This window comes from Pygoscelis adeliae, unplaced genomic scaffold (genome assembly GCF_000699105.1).
Source record: "Pygoscelis adeliae isolate BGI_AS28 unplaced genomic scaffold, ASM69910v1 Scaffold15, whole genome shotgun sequence".
Lineage (NCBI taxonomy): Eukaryota > Metazoa > Chordata > Aves > Sphenisciformes > Spheniscidae > Pygoscelis > Pygoscelis adeliae.
This window is the reverse complement of record NW_008824988.1, coordinates 3,074,766-3,092,141: the sequence shown is the minus strand read 5'-3', so window position 1 is coordinate 3,092,141 and position 17,376 is coordinate 3,074,766. Positions and strand designations below refer to the sequence as shown.

At 35.3% G+C, this 17,376-nt stretch overlaps 1 protein-coding gene across 1 annotated transcript in view; it reads right to left on the bottom strand.

The window, feature by feature from the left end:
* The window catches only part of DGKB (diacylglycerol kinase, beta 90kDa), a 329,129-nt gene that overhangs the window by 140,062 nt on the left and 171,691 nt on the right, over window positions 1–17,376 (bottom strand). The window contains exon 21 of the mRNA XM_009326094.1: window positions 1,243–1,307. Coding sequence (XP_009324369.1) covers window positions 1,243–1,307 — 65 coding nt within the window. The remainder of the gene's footprint in view (window positions 1–1,242; window positions 1,308–17,376) is intronic.

Genomic DNA, 17,376 nt, shown 5'->3' with positions numbered 1-17,376 from the left:
CATTGGGATGTGCAGGTCAGGCTTGAGTTCAGATCTTTTCATAGTATAATTCTTTCAGAATGAGAAGTTTCAGAGGTAGGAAGAGGTGGTCATACAAAATAGATGTTTACTGTGGAACTTAAAAAGAAACATACACTCGGGGTCATAGTATGTCATTGCATAGATGCTAAACAGATTAAGTATTTAAGAAAAAAGCCCCCATCTCTGACTGTTAAATCTAAAATTTATACTTTCAACATGAAAACAGTAAGAAGTTAGATAATATTCAAACATATTCAAACATCATTCTGTACAACTCCAAGACGACAGCACAAACAGCATATTTTATCATGCTAAGGTCTATGAAGAATTGCATCTACACAAGACTTTCCAGGTCACCCCCATGGAAAACTAAAGAAAGTATATGGATAGGCTCACAATGACAAAACATTTGTGTTAATAATTGTTTCTAGATATTTCCTGTTTATTCCCATTAACTTCGTATCTTACTTTCCTCTCCCCATGTGCCTTTAAATGTTAAAGTTTCTGAAATGTTGCTTTTACCCATCACAACTTATGTGCTGTTACCTAAATAAGAAGAGACAAACATAAGCATTGCATTACGAATATTATCTACTCAACAAACCAGATATCGAAAGAAGGTGAATTTAGAGTACATGTTGTAATACATTTTTAATCTCCAGAAAAGCTCTGAGATAACATTGAAAATTCAAAAAGCAACACAAGGAACAGATGCAAAGTCTCATTCCTGACTTTTTTACATATCCAAAGCTGTTTAATGATAAAAGCATTTATGTGTAAAATGGCATTCACTTGCCCTTACTAAGAGTATATATGGAAGAGCCCCCTGTCAATGTACCAGTGTGCGTGTGGGAATGAAACATAAGGATCACCATCTGCAGCTGTCTAATAAGTGTTCTTCAGTGCCTAATGGCAAAGTGTCAATTCAGGGATCCTCAGATACCACAATGCATCATCTTGTCCATGCTAGTCTTACAAGTCAAACATTTCGCATGTGAGAACAGTTTATTTATAATGCTATTCGTTTCAGTTGAAATACCAGATATAAAACAGTTACACTACAAGCAGTCTGGGTGCATATACTTAATATAAAATGCACCATTTTCCTCTCTTTTCTAAGAATCAGTATTTTAAAGGATGTGCAAAATTTAACCCCTCACAGAACATACCTTAATAACATGGAAAGAATCTTTTCATATGCAAATATTTTTAGATTCTTACCTACTGTTGAACTTCTCCGGATGTTTTTCTCTCATGATATGGAATCTGTGGGCAATTGAAGCGTCCTAACAGGAAAAAGAAAACCGTAAATCTATCGTGACAGGAAAATCACAAAACAGAAGACCAAAACTGTAAACAGGGCATATCATTTGTAAGGTGTTTTGTGAACTGTCATTTTCAACAACAGCAATACTCGTATCACTTAGAAAGCTTACAGGTACACTGTTCCAAGAATGGGATATATCTGAACTTAATAATTTATTACACTTGTTACAGGCTCCATTATTCCTTTTTACATATCAGACATGATAGTTACGTTTACTGAAAGTGTCTCTGTAGAGCAAGTATCATCCATATCGGGTGAATGTTTACAATAAGACCATTCGTACAGTTCTTTCTTGTTGGAATACTAAATAAAGTCTAAGAAATGTACTCCTTTAGTAAAGGTGAGTGATAGATTCAGCAGAGTTACTTTATACACATACAGCTTGATATTTGCATATGGCCATTCAATAGCTTTCTCTAAAATTTGGTAGAAAATGGGAATAAATGCCAGGAGATGCCCCATTTGCTATAAGTCAGGGCATGAAATCATATGGGGGAAAAATGGATTTTTAATATAAAAAAGAGACTTGTTAATGAAATATATTTTATCAAAATATTTTTAAATGTAGCAAATTATGCTAATAATACATTTAAATAATGTGTATGTGAAATGAAATAGTTGTATGAAATACTTGCAAGTGTGTAACATTTTAAAAAGAATCAAACCATTGTGGTGGTGGGAGTTGCTGAAAATAGAACATTTGGAACTGACGTGCTAGCATCAGTTTTCACAGCATTTTTATATCTTCTTTGCAGGTATGAAAATAATGTTTTCCTCATTCCAGATCATGTAATATTTATTTCACATACTAATTCATTAAAAATTTACAAACTGGGAATTAAGAAAGTAAAAAGTTTTTTCATCTCTTGATGTATGTATTAAATGAGGTGTGTGAGTATGAAATCTACCAAATCTTCATTCTTGCAGGAGATAGTAAACACAGAGAAATCCATTTGGATCACGTTTTTATAATTATGTCTTAAAATGCTGCATATATAAGAATATAAATGTAAGAAGAGTTAGTTCAGTTAGTAAGAAATTTAAATTAATTCCAGTTTCCATGTAGAGTTTGACAAATCTACAAATAAAACTATCACTATAATCAACTATTGCGTATACGAAAAAATACATTATTTCCCAACTTAAAAGATTATAGAAATATAAAAGCTAAGAATTTGAGAGAAGTATTAAATTCAGTATGAAGCCTGTATCTAGCAACATATTATTTTCAAACCATCAGAATTAGCATTTGGGTGAAAAAAAAATTAAATACTTTACTTAAATTTTATTGTATTTCTGATTCCAAACATGATTAAAATACTTTGTTTAAAATAATTTTTATTTAAAGTAATCAATGTTAATATAAATCTCAAATAAACAAGCAAGGATTTTGTGCAGATATATAGGTACCCACTTACATTAAACATGGCTGCAACACTTTATGACTATGATAATTTTTTATTTACTAGAATATTAAGCTGGGCACCCTCTGGAGAATAGACTGGTCCAACCTTCAGGTTTGGTTTACTGGCTTGCGGGTACTTTGAAAAAATAAACGTATGAACTTTAATACCACGTCAAAGATAAAAATGTTGAGATAAACTGATAATATTTAAATAAACTTATAAGATTATGAATAAAAAAACAATAAATAAGTCATAATATTTTACACACACTCTACCTACATAAGGATGTAGCATAGCAGAGAATTTTTGGGCAAAACTTGTGACCACTGATCAAATAAAACCATCTAATGGCGTCACTAAATGTATTGGCTCCATTGAAATATTCACTTTTATTCATGATCTTATTATGTAGTTTCTAAAGATGTAGATATTTTGTTGCTTTATGCACATCACATCATTATTTATTTATTTTTCTATTATCTTTAAGAATGGAATTGTCATTTAACATTTTACTGTCCTATCAGGAAATGACTGCAAAAACCCCTAGTGAATGAACCGGTGTTAGTCATAAAATGCCTTATTGTTCTGTCCTGTCACCCAAACTGTCATCTGAAACTTTCAGTGCTACATTCTCAAACTGCACTCATCATTACTTTAAATTTATTTTTATGTGCAATGCAATTTTATAAGGCAAATATCCACAAGTATCCAGGTGATCCCACAGTTCTTGGAGACGGATGAAATAAAGCTGACAGTAAACCCTAAGACATCACACTTCTAAACAAAGCCTGCCAGCTGAGCTAAAATAATAACTCTGTTAACTTTAGAAAGACCCATCATTCATACTTTATCCCACATTAGATGTGCCAATATTAGAAAAGTATATTTGTTAGCCAGTTCTATATGAAAAAGAAATAAAAGCACTACTGTTGTGGTTAACTGTTAATTTTCTACACGCTGAAGCAAAAGAAAAAGACAGACCTAAGACAAAATTAATAAAGGAGTAGTAGCATATTTGACAGAAACTAGGAAACACTAATCAAGGACTAACTGTCTAATGAATGAAATGAAAAGGCTAATGTGCTTACTCATGCATAACAAATGCAAGGCACAAACAAGCTAGGGATCAATGCCCACTGCAGATGGCAAACAGGCAGTTGCTTCCACGCAAGGTTGATTTGATCAAAATTTTCCCCTGCCTGAATATTTTCTGACTCCAAGATGGATCAATTAACTTCATGAGCTGAGAGGTAAAAAAAGTAATACACAAAGCTAATTTTGACAAGCACAACACGACAGGCACATGTAAGACCAGTTTCATACAAAAATTGTTGAAAGGCTATTTTTATTAATGGAGGCTGTAAACCATAGTAGTAACTGCGCACAGAAAAACTCAGAAGTAGGGGAGTTGCTAAGGCTTTCTTTAGTTTATACTGCCTAACTGCTCTTTTGAACCCTTCATTGAGTCCAACGTAGAGAGTCCTCAGGTTCCCGAGCACAGGGACCTCTTCCCAACCATAACTCCACGCCATAGGAAAATCTGAAACCAGCCCATGCTGGTTGTGTGTTAGCAAAATAATCCTTTGCTTTAAGGGAGAAAAGAGAAAAAAAGAACTACACTGAGTTTTCTGTTTTTCAAATGTCTATCATCTTTTATTTGTTAAGATAGTAGCATACAGACTAGTATAAATAAATGAAAAACACCTGGAAGAATTGAAAGTAACAGGAACTTGAGAATGGGTATGAATGCAAGTTCTGTCTCCTAAGAGCTACAGGAATTACCAGATGCCATCCCTGAATCCTGAGGAACAACCATTAGAAGTTTTGTATTTCTGGATGAGGAGAGCAGAGCGTCCTTCATTGTGAGCTGTTTTGGCTACATTTGAAATAGGATTCATTTTAGCAGACTTCATTCAGCCACTTCATTCTAGCCTAGCCTATTTAGAGCATACAACTGTTGCTGGACCAATGGAGAATTAATTAATTTTAAATATTTTTTATATTAAAATCACCTAATTAACTACGCTAAGAAGCAGAGCAATATCCACATGTATGGGAAGCTGAATATTGTTTGCATATTGTTGCTTTAATATGCTGACCTTTCCTGGTACCTGATATTGTGGATGGCCAGTAAAATATGAGAAATGATTTTTGTATTTGATAATAAAACTGATGTAAAAGAGAAAACCCAGGAGTTTTCACATCCTTCATGATATTACCTAGCAAGGTAACAAGTGAACAGGTATTTTTAGAAAGGTCATTTGACAGTCAGATACTGGTCTATAATTAGTATCAACTGTGGGCATTATTTATTAATGTTTATTAATAAATTCATATGTATGTTAGCCTGAAATACAGTTTTCCAGCAGCACTATACCTGAATCTAAATATTTTCCATTTTTAAAAGTAACACACCACAAGTGCACATAAACATGCCTAAAATTTGCAAGAGCTTTATTATTAATAATAATCTGAGGAGACACAATGCTGTCAGGTCTGTTGCAAGGCGAAAGGAGGAGGAAGGTCTTACGGGATCGTTGTAATATGAAACTAGCACCTTTCACTACACCCATACTTCAGTCACAAAGCTCATTTTATACTTAAGGCATTGTAGTATTTTTCACCAAAGCATTCAAGAATGGAGATTTTTTTCAGGAACACTTTTGCATCAAAATGCTGGTGCGCAAAGTAATGCTGAATACAGAGCATTTAAAAACAGAACTAAGTAACTAATCAGACAATTTTGTGCTTCTGAGAATATTATATGAATATTTGAGTTGTATGCTACTATTCTAAAATACTTCATTTCTAAGATATACAGTATTTTTACAGTCATTTACATGTCATATGCAATATATGACAATAGCCTAGATGATGATAATTTCTCTGAACCTTCATGTCATAGTATCACCAATCTAATCTGAAAAAAACTACCAGACCTTGTTCTCTTTTGTATGCCTCTCTAGTTTAGATGGTTTCCACTCACTGCTGTAGCATTTTGAAAGTAGAGATGGAGGAATGGGTGTTTGAAGAACACAAGATGCAGTTTATCCCAGTTTAAATTCAACAAAATTATAAACAGACTCTTAAAAAATGTACCTCTCTATCTCCCAAATATTCAACCTGGACATATGTGTGATGAACATGCAGATATATACACATATATACACCTTTAATTTGAACCTGTTCAGAGTCTGAAGTAGCTGGACGATCCTTCTTATATCTCACTCAGGTTTGTTTTAAATCCTGACAGTGAAGATAAGATAGAGAACAGACAGAGCATATCTGAATCTACTCCTAGGAAATGGAAAAAATATTTTAATTGAACTAGCACATTTCTCAAAGTGACCTGCCAAGAAGAAAAGAAGCTTAAGTTGCTACACCTCTTTAATACCTTATGATTGACTTACACACATATATATTCATCTTTTTAATGGGTATTAGCATTACCGGAAAGCAATCTGAAGCAGTCTTTTCAGAGGAGTAACCTTATACATTGTGAATAACCTTATAGAAAGATTAATGCATTTAATATATGTCTATCTATAAGCTTGCTGTGATTAAAATTTCCATTAAATAATAATTTTTATGCTGGTGAACAAACAAATGACCAATGTGCATCTTCTTTGGATATAAATGGTCTGATTATTTTTTTTTTCTAAGATGCTTCTTTAATTAAGGCTTAATGGATCCACAAGGCTAGGAAGCTTAAGGGATAATTCAGCAACCTGTAATCTTTGGATCAGAATGCAAATCTAACCTGAACAAGCAGTTAGCTCACATCAGTTATTAATGTGGAATAGTACAGATGTACAAAAAAATTATTGAAAATAGATTAAGAAAAGTTTGCTGTAGTGGCTTAAGACTAAAAATTATTTTCTAGATAAACAAACATCCTTATGAATATGCATTCCACTTTCTGCACATACACACAAAAAGCAAAAACCATAGATACATTCTTTGTTTTTCATATTTCCCACACCATAATAACCAACAGTCTCAGACAAGCAAATAACATGGCTAGTACTGAACCATTCAATGATCCAAGTCTAGAAAAAGGTACTCAAGAAGCTTCAGGTCCTGCCTTGTTTGAATCAAGCTGTCATTTCACATTTGACTCCCAGGTACTTTTGATTAAATTACACGCATTAACCTGAGAGACAAAGTAAGAGATCTTCCAAAAAAAAATTCATGAATACATTAGTTTTTGGTGAAACACTAGTTACTATAGTCATCTTAGTTTCTACTGATATTCTGAGCCAATATATCTGAAAAGGTGATAGTTTGAGAAGGTCAGAGCAAGAAGATATTTCAAGCTCTTTTTGATACAGCTTTACTAAAAGATAATGATAATTCACTTTCTTAAGAAAAAAAATCTGATAAAGAAAATCTGAGAAGCTTGTGCTCCTGGTTTTTCAAGAAAAACATAGAAACTGTCAAGATAATGCTATTCATTTTGTCAGTGATATTCTTGACAGCCAGCCCTCTGATGGTCATGTTTAAATACATTTCAGCTGTACATGTATTACTAAGTCAAGTGACAGTTCATATTTTAAATACTCATTTAAATAGGTAATATCTCTAAACCCAGGATGAAACATCAGTAACCACAGTATTTATAGATGATTGGCAAAAGACCAGAGGATGGTAGATCTGGAAATTGTAACGAAATATTTGGAACAGGCCTTCAAATGTAAGCACGTTCCCTCTCCCTTTTCATTTGAAGTCAGATCTCTGTTGAGTTTCTGACACTATATATACATAATTTGGTACTAGAAATGTTTCACACAGACGCAAAGTGGAATCCACTTTGCAGGAAAAGACGTGTTTGTGAAAAAAAAAACAAAACAACCCACCCCTATGTTCTTCCTGTTGATAACTCTATAACATACAACTAGTGGACATGTACACAAATTGACTCATCAGAATTTACTATCAATCAGTTCATATAGGGTGACCACATGTCCCAGCTGTGTAGGGACCAGTCCAGGGACCAGTCCCGTAAGACAAGCCTTTGTACCAGTATCTCAAGGACTTTCTTTGAGGAGCTATTTTGGTTTTCAGAAACTGACACTAAATTTCTATATATCTGTATTTTTAAGTCACTAACCAAATTCAAGGACCATCAAAGAAGACTGGGAGATAAGGCAGTTATTATCAGACTAGATGACTAAAAAACAAACTGTGCCCCATGACTCAATACAATGCAGAGGACGTACCCTGTAATATGAACTCTGCTGGGGATACACTGTGTTACTGAGCACATCTTCCTTCCTTTATATTTGGTCACCCTAAATTTACTGTAACTAGAGAAGGGTTCTTCTAGATCCATGCTGAGTGTTTATGTGGTCACTAAAAAGACAAGAAAAGTGATCACATGGCAATTAGCCAACATAGCCATATAGAGAGTGTATCAAATATCTTGTATATCAAAAAGATCTCTGTGGTAAACCTTCAGTAGCATTTCTGATAACTGCTGACAAAGAACTATGTTGAAATTGTCCCAAATTATTCTGAACAATGAGTCTTAGCATAACACAATCAAGGACACAGCTCAGATTGAAAGTCAATATAAGCAATGCAATACGATGCAATTGGCTGTTACTTTTGCTGTTCTTCAGCAACACACAGCAATAGCTCACAGATATCTTCAGTAAAAAGCACAGAAACAAAGTTTACACTAAGAGCCTGTCTAGCTTGAAATGAACGCCTAGACTTTCATGCCCAGCACTTTTGCAGCTCTGAGGAGAGAGAAGCGAGTAATTCTCCCCCAAAAAATCAATTACTTGACTATTTTTGGTGAAATAATAATTATTGCCATCACACTAAAAACTTAACATAAAAAGGCATATTTGGGATAAGGAATAATTGCTTGTGCAGAGTGTTGAAAAATTAAACTCAACTTATTTATGGTTTTCAAACACTGTCCTAATAAAAAACCCAAAATATCTAAACAAAAAACCAAAATCCCTTTGCATATTTTCATTTTGAGCTTCGATTAAATTGGCATTAGAGTAGTATTATCAGGGGCTAAATTTAGGCCCTTAATTTAGGTGCCTAAACTGGCAGGATGATCTCTCTATCCTCCCAGCATGCTCAACAGTAAGAACAAAGGTCTTTGGAAAGGTTCTTCCAACAGGCATGTAGACAAGTTTCTGTTCTGAATCATTGTTTGGAAATCTTTGTTATTAATCATACAAGAAGCTGAGCACATCTAGCTGCTTAACTTTATGAAGCTATGCCTGAAATTCAACAGTTTGAGCAGTCCTCTGAAATCTTCACTGGGGTTCAAGCCAAATCTTGTATTGCCACCCATTTTATATGCTCATTTGCTTGATAGGGATCAAATAATAAATGTTCACCTGACTTCTCCTTAGCAACTTCCCATAACTTGTTAGTCAAAGCCTTGGCAACAGAGCGTTATAATTTTAATACATATTTATGATATTCATTTGTTTCCATAGCAGATATTTATTTTTATAAGAAGTATGCAAACCACTGAAATATCTCTCATTGATTTACAGTCTGAAAGAATATTTTTCTCTTAATTGAAAAAGGTCACTGTTTTCCTTATTGTATTTTCAATTTGAAATTTAAATTTTTGCATTAGAATATTATTTATTACCTTCCCTATTGGACAAACAAATATTAATTTATAAAAAAACCCAACATACTCATAAGTTAGGGCTAGATGTTAGATTATTTAGCTGCAGATGTTCTCTCTCTCTCCATTGATTCACAACAAAATTTTTAAGATCCTTTCCCTCACATCTTTTATATAGCCTCTTTGCTCTTTCTTATAGGCCTAAAAGCAACTTTCTTGACTTTTGATCAATATCTGCACTTGTCCTTGTGTTGCATTGATCCAAAATATTTTCTGAATCCTTCTACTTTATTTTCTTGGTTTTGTCTTCACCTGTATTATCCCCAACTAAGCAGACATACAGCTATCAGACACAGGTTTTCTTCAACTCCTCATAACTCAGACTTTCATTTAAAGTGTTTTTCATTTGTGTCAAGCTTTTTCCTTGGAAAGATTCTAGGATTGCCCTGTTCACCTTTTCTAATTGCATTATCATTGACATTCTTCACCTTCACCATCTTCTCCATTTGATTTGTGGTAAACGAGCCAAACTTCTGGGTTTTTTTTTTTTTGTCCTAAAAAAAGGATAGTTAACTTGTACATTCCACATTATTTGACAAACAGCTCCTATCGCTACCACCAACTCTCTCCCTTTCAGGAATTTCTCCCAGAATCTTCTTCTAGAACTTCCCTCTCTGACATCATTTTCCAGGATCAGTGTCAGTGCCCGTTTCTTCTATTCCACGCCCCAATTTTTGCCTGAGCTGATAAACTCACCACAACTTGTCTGCCCTGCAGGAGAAGGAGAGCCCCTGCCAATACCACCGGCCTGCATATTCCAACTGAGTATCTCCAGTGATGGAGTAGTGATGAGTTCAGAGTCTGTGGATGACTAAGATATTTGTTCATTGTATTTGGCATTAAGTGTCATGTCTAAGAAAACACCTTCCTTAGACTTACTCTTTCCACCATCTCCAAATCTACCTGGGTCATAAAGCTAGACATTCAGATGTGAGATCCACCTACCAACAATCTACTGACCTAGAGGCCTTTGTTTTTATTTGGGATTTCACTCCCCTCCACCTCCCAAAATACTGTTCAATTGATACTGCTTGCATTATTACTATATTCATTTTCCCCCCTTGCTTTTGCTGCTTAGTTTTTTCTTCATATATTTTACTTCTGCAGTCTGCTATTTAAAGACTTGTTGCAAAATATCTGGAATGGCAGAACAAGCTCTGTTTTCTCTCATGGAATTCAGCACTGCTTAGGCTCAAAAGCTGTTGGTCCAGAAGCACAGTTAACTCAAGCATAGTTTTTATTTTTTTCGAGTTATGGCTCTCCACAATTTTATGTTGCCAATCTTGCATGCAGTCTTAATCTTACCTACACCATAAGCTTCTTGTTAAGTGAGCAGATGCAGAATACTCCAATGTGAAAGAAAAACAAGTCCTCACTGCCAAATGCCTGATGTAACTTCTAAATGACTACATATCAAGGCCATGGAAGTGCCATGTACTGAGGGCAAACTCTTTTGTCCACAGTTTGAGTGGGTGATGGTTGCAAGGATTTTTTGTCCTTTGGCCTTCAGTTCTTGCCATCATTTGGTGATAAGTCTTGGCTTGCAGTCCTAGCGAAGTGTATAAGCTTCCTAATTCCCACACAGGCTTCTACGGAGGTTCTTTCAAGCTTCTTTCCTCCTTTCTCTTCCACTGATCTAGGCCACATCCTTGTACCAGTAAGCACTTGGGATCCAGTTCAGACCTCAAGGGTCTGTCAAAGTATGACATAGCTGTGGGAAGGTAACAAGAGCAACTGCAGAGCATGCTTGTAGGCCCTGGGTAATGCCGTCTTGGTGGAGGAAGAGTGAGAGGTATCCTACTCTTTTCCATTGTTTAAGCATGTTAAATATATGTACAGCCTTTGAGGGCTTTCAAGTTCTGAAGAAGCAGCAGAAGAGTCTAATGGAAGTACCTACACATGGCCTGGTTCTCTTTAGTGCTCACAGCTAATGCAAAAGAACCACACTGCCTTACAGCAGAGTGAGGTCGTAGGGAAAATGGCAGAAGAGTTTTGCATTGAAGTGAGACAAACTTATTTAACAGGTAGTTTGAAAATAGCTGGGCAACTGAGAAGCCTCCTAGAATTACGAGCTAGATTCACATGAATTACTCATGCCAAGCCTACCTTCATCAGAGTGGTTTCTCTGAGTATCTAAAAGGGTACTGCACAAATAGAATGAAATTAAACTGTTCATAAAGGTATTAGACTGAACAGATTGGACCCTAGCAGATCATCTTGATCACACGCTGGCTTTACTGCTACTGTTACTCAAATTTGTAATTTTAAAGGTGAATGCATACTAGTCTTCATACACAGTCTAAGTGGCCAGACGCCTTCCTGGAGTGCAAAATCCAATCACATACTACATGGCAATGGCCAATATTTCCATGAAAAATGAAGGGTTAATAGTCTCTGAAATATGCTTGCTTTCCCAAAAACTTAATATAATTAGTTCATATAAACAGTGTTTGATATCAATTGCTCTCAAGTTAAATAAAGCCTAGGCTCTGCAGTAATGCCCATCTGAAATACAAACTAGACTAACAAATGGAACTAGATGTCATCTTACTGAGGCTGAAAAATATATTCTGTATGAATAATAAGATCCTGTATTAAAAAAAAACATAAAACATGCTATAGCTTATAGAATAAAAAGCCTTTTCTGAATTTAGTATTTGGATATATGGCAAAGTGTTAAAATATGTCCAAATATGAACACATGTTTATGGTAGGTGTAGTCATAGAATCATAGAATGGGTTGGGTTGGAAGGGACCTTAAAGATCACCTAGTTCCAAACCCCCTGCCATGGCATGGATATCTTCCACTAGATCAGGTTGCCCAAAGCCTCATCCAACCTGGCCTTGAACACTTCCAGGGAGGGGAAAGTCAAATTTTACAAAATTGATTCACATATATTTTCCTCCTGAAACAGATCAAGCTTTCTCTATAGCTGCTTTGACTAAATAATTTAGGTATGTAAAACATTTTACAGAAATGATCTACCCAGTGTATAGCACACAGAGGTTATGCAGTACCTATTTTTGTAGTATCTGGACATTGAAAGGCTTTGAGGTTAAATATCTTTATTTATCCCACAGAGATGTTCTATTATGTGGTATAAAGGCAATAAGTCACAGGTTATTATCAGAATGTTGATATTTAGGGACAACAAAAGATTGGCCTTTATTGTACCCAGCTCACTACTAATTAAGAACTGTAAACATATTTTAACAAAATTAACATGCAGTTAAAATTAGCTGAAGAGGAAAAAACACCCAGCAACTTTAGAAACTACCAATTCTGTATTTCACTATTGGTTTACGCAATACTACTTCACTATTAAGCAATCTCACAGCAAAATAAAAAATTTGGTTCTTGAGGTGGTCAGAAACCCTGGAAACTGCACTAAAGCCCTTTATTATGTTTTCACGCATACAGAATTTTGAACCCAAGAAATCAAAATGTCCAAATTGCTTTAGAAGTGCTGCATTGATCCTTCAGACAGGACTAAAGAAATGTTTTTGTTGCCTTTCACGTGCTATAGATCCAAGTTTGCAGAAGACTGGTGAAAAAGTCTAGAGAAGTGTATGATGAGTGGAACCAAGAAATTCCTTAGATGTTCTTGCAAAAAAAATCCCCCTCCGAAATGTGCACTTGCATAATGCTTTTTGCTTAACCATCTGGACAGGCTCAGTGCGTCATGGTTGTTTAGCAACTTACGGCTCTCATGGTAGCTTTGAATATATTATACCAGTATCCTATTCTCAGCCTCAAATTGTTTGGAAGGATTCTATATCTGCATAAAAACTCCTTGCATAAGTCCCATTTACTCAGGATTTCCAATACAGATGAGGTTTTCCAGCAGGCTAAGTTGTTTACACTAAATACTGGGGTACAATTCCCCAAATTAATTATCTAGTTTACAGAGTTACTCCCCAAACTATCAGCTTAGGGTGCAGCAAGGCGTAGTGCAGAGGCAGGAACAAGCAGAGTGAGAAAAGAAATTCTTTAGTTTCTTTCTTCCCTGAAGCCAGTAACCCTTAAAATAACACTCCTAGTTTGAAATAAGCCACAGAATATGCAGCCACATATATGCAAGAGAAGTATTGTAAGCGTGCAAAAATGGCAAACTATGCTTTTAATTGCATGTATAGCACATGGTCAAAGTCAGGTCCATAAAATTTCATTGCAAACAACTTGAGTGGGACAGTTTCTCTGAACTGCAGGCCAGAGAGTTATGTTATAAACATATTTTACTGATGGAGAACCACACTGGTTTTTGATAACAATAATTCAATTTGCTTCATGAGCCAGATGTTCTAAATAAATCTTTGGTCTAAATGAAAGCATACTCAAATCACCCTTCAACTTTTCACCTTAAAAACCAACAATGCAGTAGGCTGAAAGCTGCTCCTAGATTTTTATAAATTTGCAAATCAAAGAGCACCTGTTTGTAAAGTGCTGCTTTGCTCAGCTACTTAAATAATGTAATCAATACAAAACGACAAGCTAGTATTCCCAAATTTGCTGCACAGTAAGCAGACACTTGTCTTGCCAATGTTTGTAATAAGTAATCCTTGTAATTATAGTGAAGACAAATGTAGTTAATATTAACTTTTACTCAAGCATAAATATCACATCCATATGACATCAGAAGTTATCTAGGAGTAGGAATGTTTTAATGGTTATAACTATTTTGTGTAATACTAGCATTAATAAAGGAAATGTAAATCAGTTAAATCCTACTTTTACTAGCGTGTTAGTTTTGCTAATGAACAATCAAAACCTACAAAAACTTATGCAATTTAAAGATCCGTGCAAACAAAATGTTTCCAAGCTTTTGGAGAAGTCTGAGACCAGAATTTAATCTTTCTTTTAATTTCAGCTATGTACATTGTATTCAAAGCCATTTCCTATCCAGATGCATGAAATATACTACTGAGACGCTCCTTTAAGGACAACATGGAACATAACAGACATTTTTTTCTGACAAGATGAAAGTTGCAGTTCAAGCTGCCATGACTTTCCAAAGAAATGAATCCATGTCAACATTGCCCAAAGGGGCATTTTATAATGGCCTTCATTTATACATTATCTGTGACAAAAACACTGTTTCTGGAATAAGAAGCATTTTTTGCCCTTAGTTTTCTTTCAGTAAAAATACTTACACTGTTCAAAATTACTAAAGTATCATCTACAGCAATTTCACTGTTATTGCACAAATTGTAAATTATGCTTTCTGAATTATGGATGGAATTTTTAAAAGGCTTCCATTTTTATAGTCTTTTGAAAGGACAATGAAATCTATAAAAAACCAAGATTACAATTTCAGCATTTAAAATCTACACAAAGTAATTCAAACAAATGTTATGACATTTAAGATAATGAAACCCTTCATTTATGCCAATGTGTCCTACTTCACATATAAGGAGTCAGAACAGATGTCCAAATACTGTAATGCCAGAAGAAAGTTAGGGCATATCTTGATTAATACTCTCAGAGCAGTCCATGGTGTCTCTTTAAAACTGGCATGCGTTACTTCAAAACATCTATTCAAAATCCATTCTAGGAAACACTGCTAGACAAAGTGTTCCCAAGACAAAAGGAAAACAATAAAGCTCTGTATAACCCTTTTAGCAATGTAAGCTGCATATTATCGACAGACCATTCATTGCAATCAACAAATGATTAATTGCAAATTTGTTGCTAAATTGACCACGAAAAAGACAAGCTTCAGGGTACTGTTAAAGAGGAAAAACTTATGTTAAAAATGATTGGAGACTTTTTGTAGTGAATTAATTCTAATCGATACTCTTGTTGACTACACAGTGGAATAATGACTTCCTTAAATAGCGTATGTACCCATTATTGCAGACATTCAAATTAATATTTAACCTAATGCCTTGGTTTTTTTTTTCTCCTTTTGAAACAGCATTTTTCTAATTTCACCTTTAAGAACTACAGTCTACTATCAACTGCAACATAAAACAGATTTTTGTAATGTCTAATATCAATCATCTTGGTAGGCATAACATACAAGTAAAAAAATTTCTAATACAAAAGTGATGATGTTTATTTAGACTGTTTACATGAAAGTCTTCTTTTTAATTACTCTTGGCATGGACGAAGTACTAGATGCCTTTAAGCATATCTACTTCACAAACTTCTGACAACTCTGCAATCTTTCAGTTTTGTGCAAAGGTGTCATTTCAGATTTTCCTGACTGTGCCATTTTTTTCCTATTGTAGATGCAGTCATGTAACTAAAAGTTAACCTTTTAATGACACAGATCATTTCATTCCTGTGAGGGTCAATGTACTACTGTCAATAGATAGGGTTTGCTGGTGGGTTTTGGGGGTTTGTTTAGGTTTTTTTGCCATGACAATGTTATCTTGAAAAGTGCTTTGCTTCTTGCATTTGATCAAAAGTTTGGTTCCCAAATTTTTGTTAAAAAAAAAATTTCCCATTAATTTGCAAACACTGCTATTGATAAAGAAATCATTTAACGATTCAAATATATTCACAACTAAGGCCCAACTTACAGTTTTGACTATGAATGGGCTGATGCTTATGTTTAAAAGTCTCTCCTTAATTAAAACGTTTTAGGAAGCAAGTGTCTTATAAATGTGGTGTAGGCTGAACTGCAGAGCTGAACTATTTTTATTCTTTTATATTTTTTCATTGTAATATTACAGAAACATTTTGTTATGAGAATCTATCGAATAGCTTATACTATGGCTTGTGGGTTGGTTTTTTTTTTGGGGGGGGAAAAAAGAAATTATTTTCCAGGCACAACAAATATTTTTCTTCTACTTCACTACTCCTGCAACATATAATAAAAACAAAAAAACCAAACAGAAAACCAAACGAACACATTTGAAAAGATTCAAGTTTCTCTGACTCCAAAGCAAATGATAAATTTATCTAAAAAGCAAAGACAGACAACCTAAGGACACAGCTCAGAGCTGAAAGTCAAGCTGTTGGCAAACCAGTACCAGTTTTTACATGTCTGTGCAGGACAAATTTTGTCCTCATTAAGATTTCTGCTTTAAAGATCTCTGAAATATTGTTTTCTTTGAGGAACTTAGTTTACATAAAGAATCCACAATACCTAGCTTTCAGATGCTTAGCCTAAAAGTAGAATTCAAACCCCAGAACTACACCCAAAGCTGTATATAACCAGGTACTTCAAAACTTGACTCAAAATCCAGTAAGTTTTATGAATCAAATATATCTGGCCATATCACTAGGTCTTCTTCACTGGAGCCTTCAGCAAAGTTCCTCCACTCACTCAGTATCCAGAGACCTGCAAGGAGGTACTAATGTCTATCCTTTAAAAGAGCTTAGCAGAGCTTATAAAATAGAATCATAGAATAGTTTGGGTTGGAAGGGACCTCTAAAGGTCACCTAGTCCAACCCCCCTGCCAGGGGCAGGGACATCTTCAACTAAATCAGGTTGCTCAGAGCCCCGTCCAACCTGACCTGGAATGTTTCCAGGGATGGGGCATCCACCACCTCCCTGGGCAATCTGTGCCAGTGTTTCATCACCCTCAGCATAAAAAATGTCTTCCTTAGATCTAGTCTAAATCTACCCCCCTTTAGTTTAAAGCCATTCCCCCTTGTCCTGTCGCAACAGGCCCTGCTATAAAGTCTGCCGCCATCTTTTTTATAAGCCCCCTTGAAGTACTGATAGGCTGCAATAAGGTCTCCCAGGAGCCTTCTCTTCTCTAGGCTGGACAACCCCAACTCTCTCAGCCTTTCTTCATAGGAGAGGTGTTCCATCCCCCTGATCGTTTTCGTGGCCCTCTTCTGGACCCGCTCCAACAGGTCCGTGTCTTTCTTATGCTGAGGGCTCCAGAGCTGGACGCAGTACTCCGGGTGGGATCTCACCAGAGCAGAGCAGAGGGGCAGAATCCCCTCCCTCGACCTGCTGGCCACGCTGCTTTGGATGCAGCCCAGGATACGATTGGCCTTC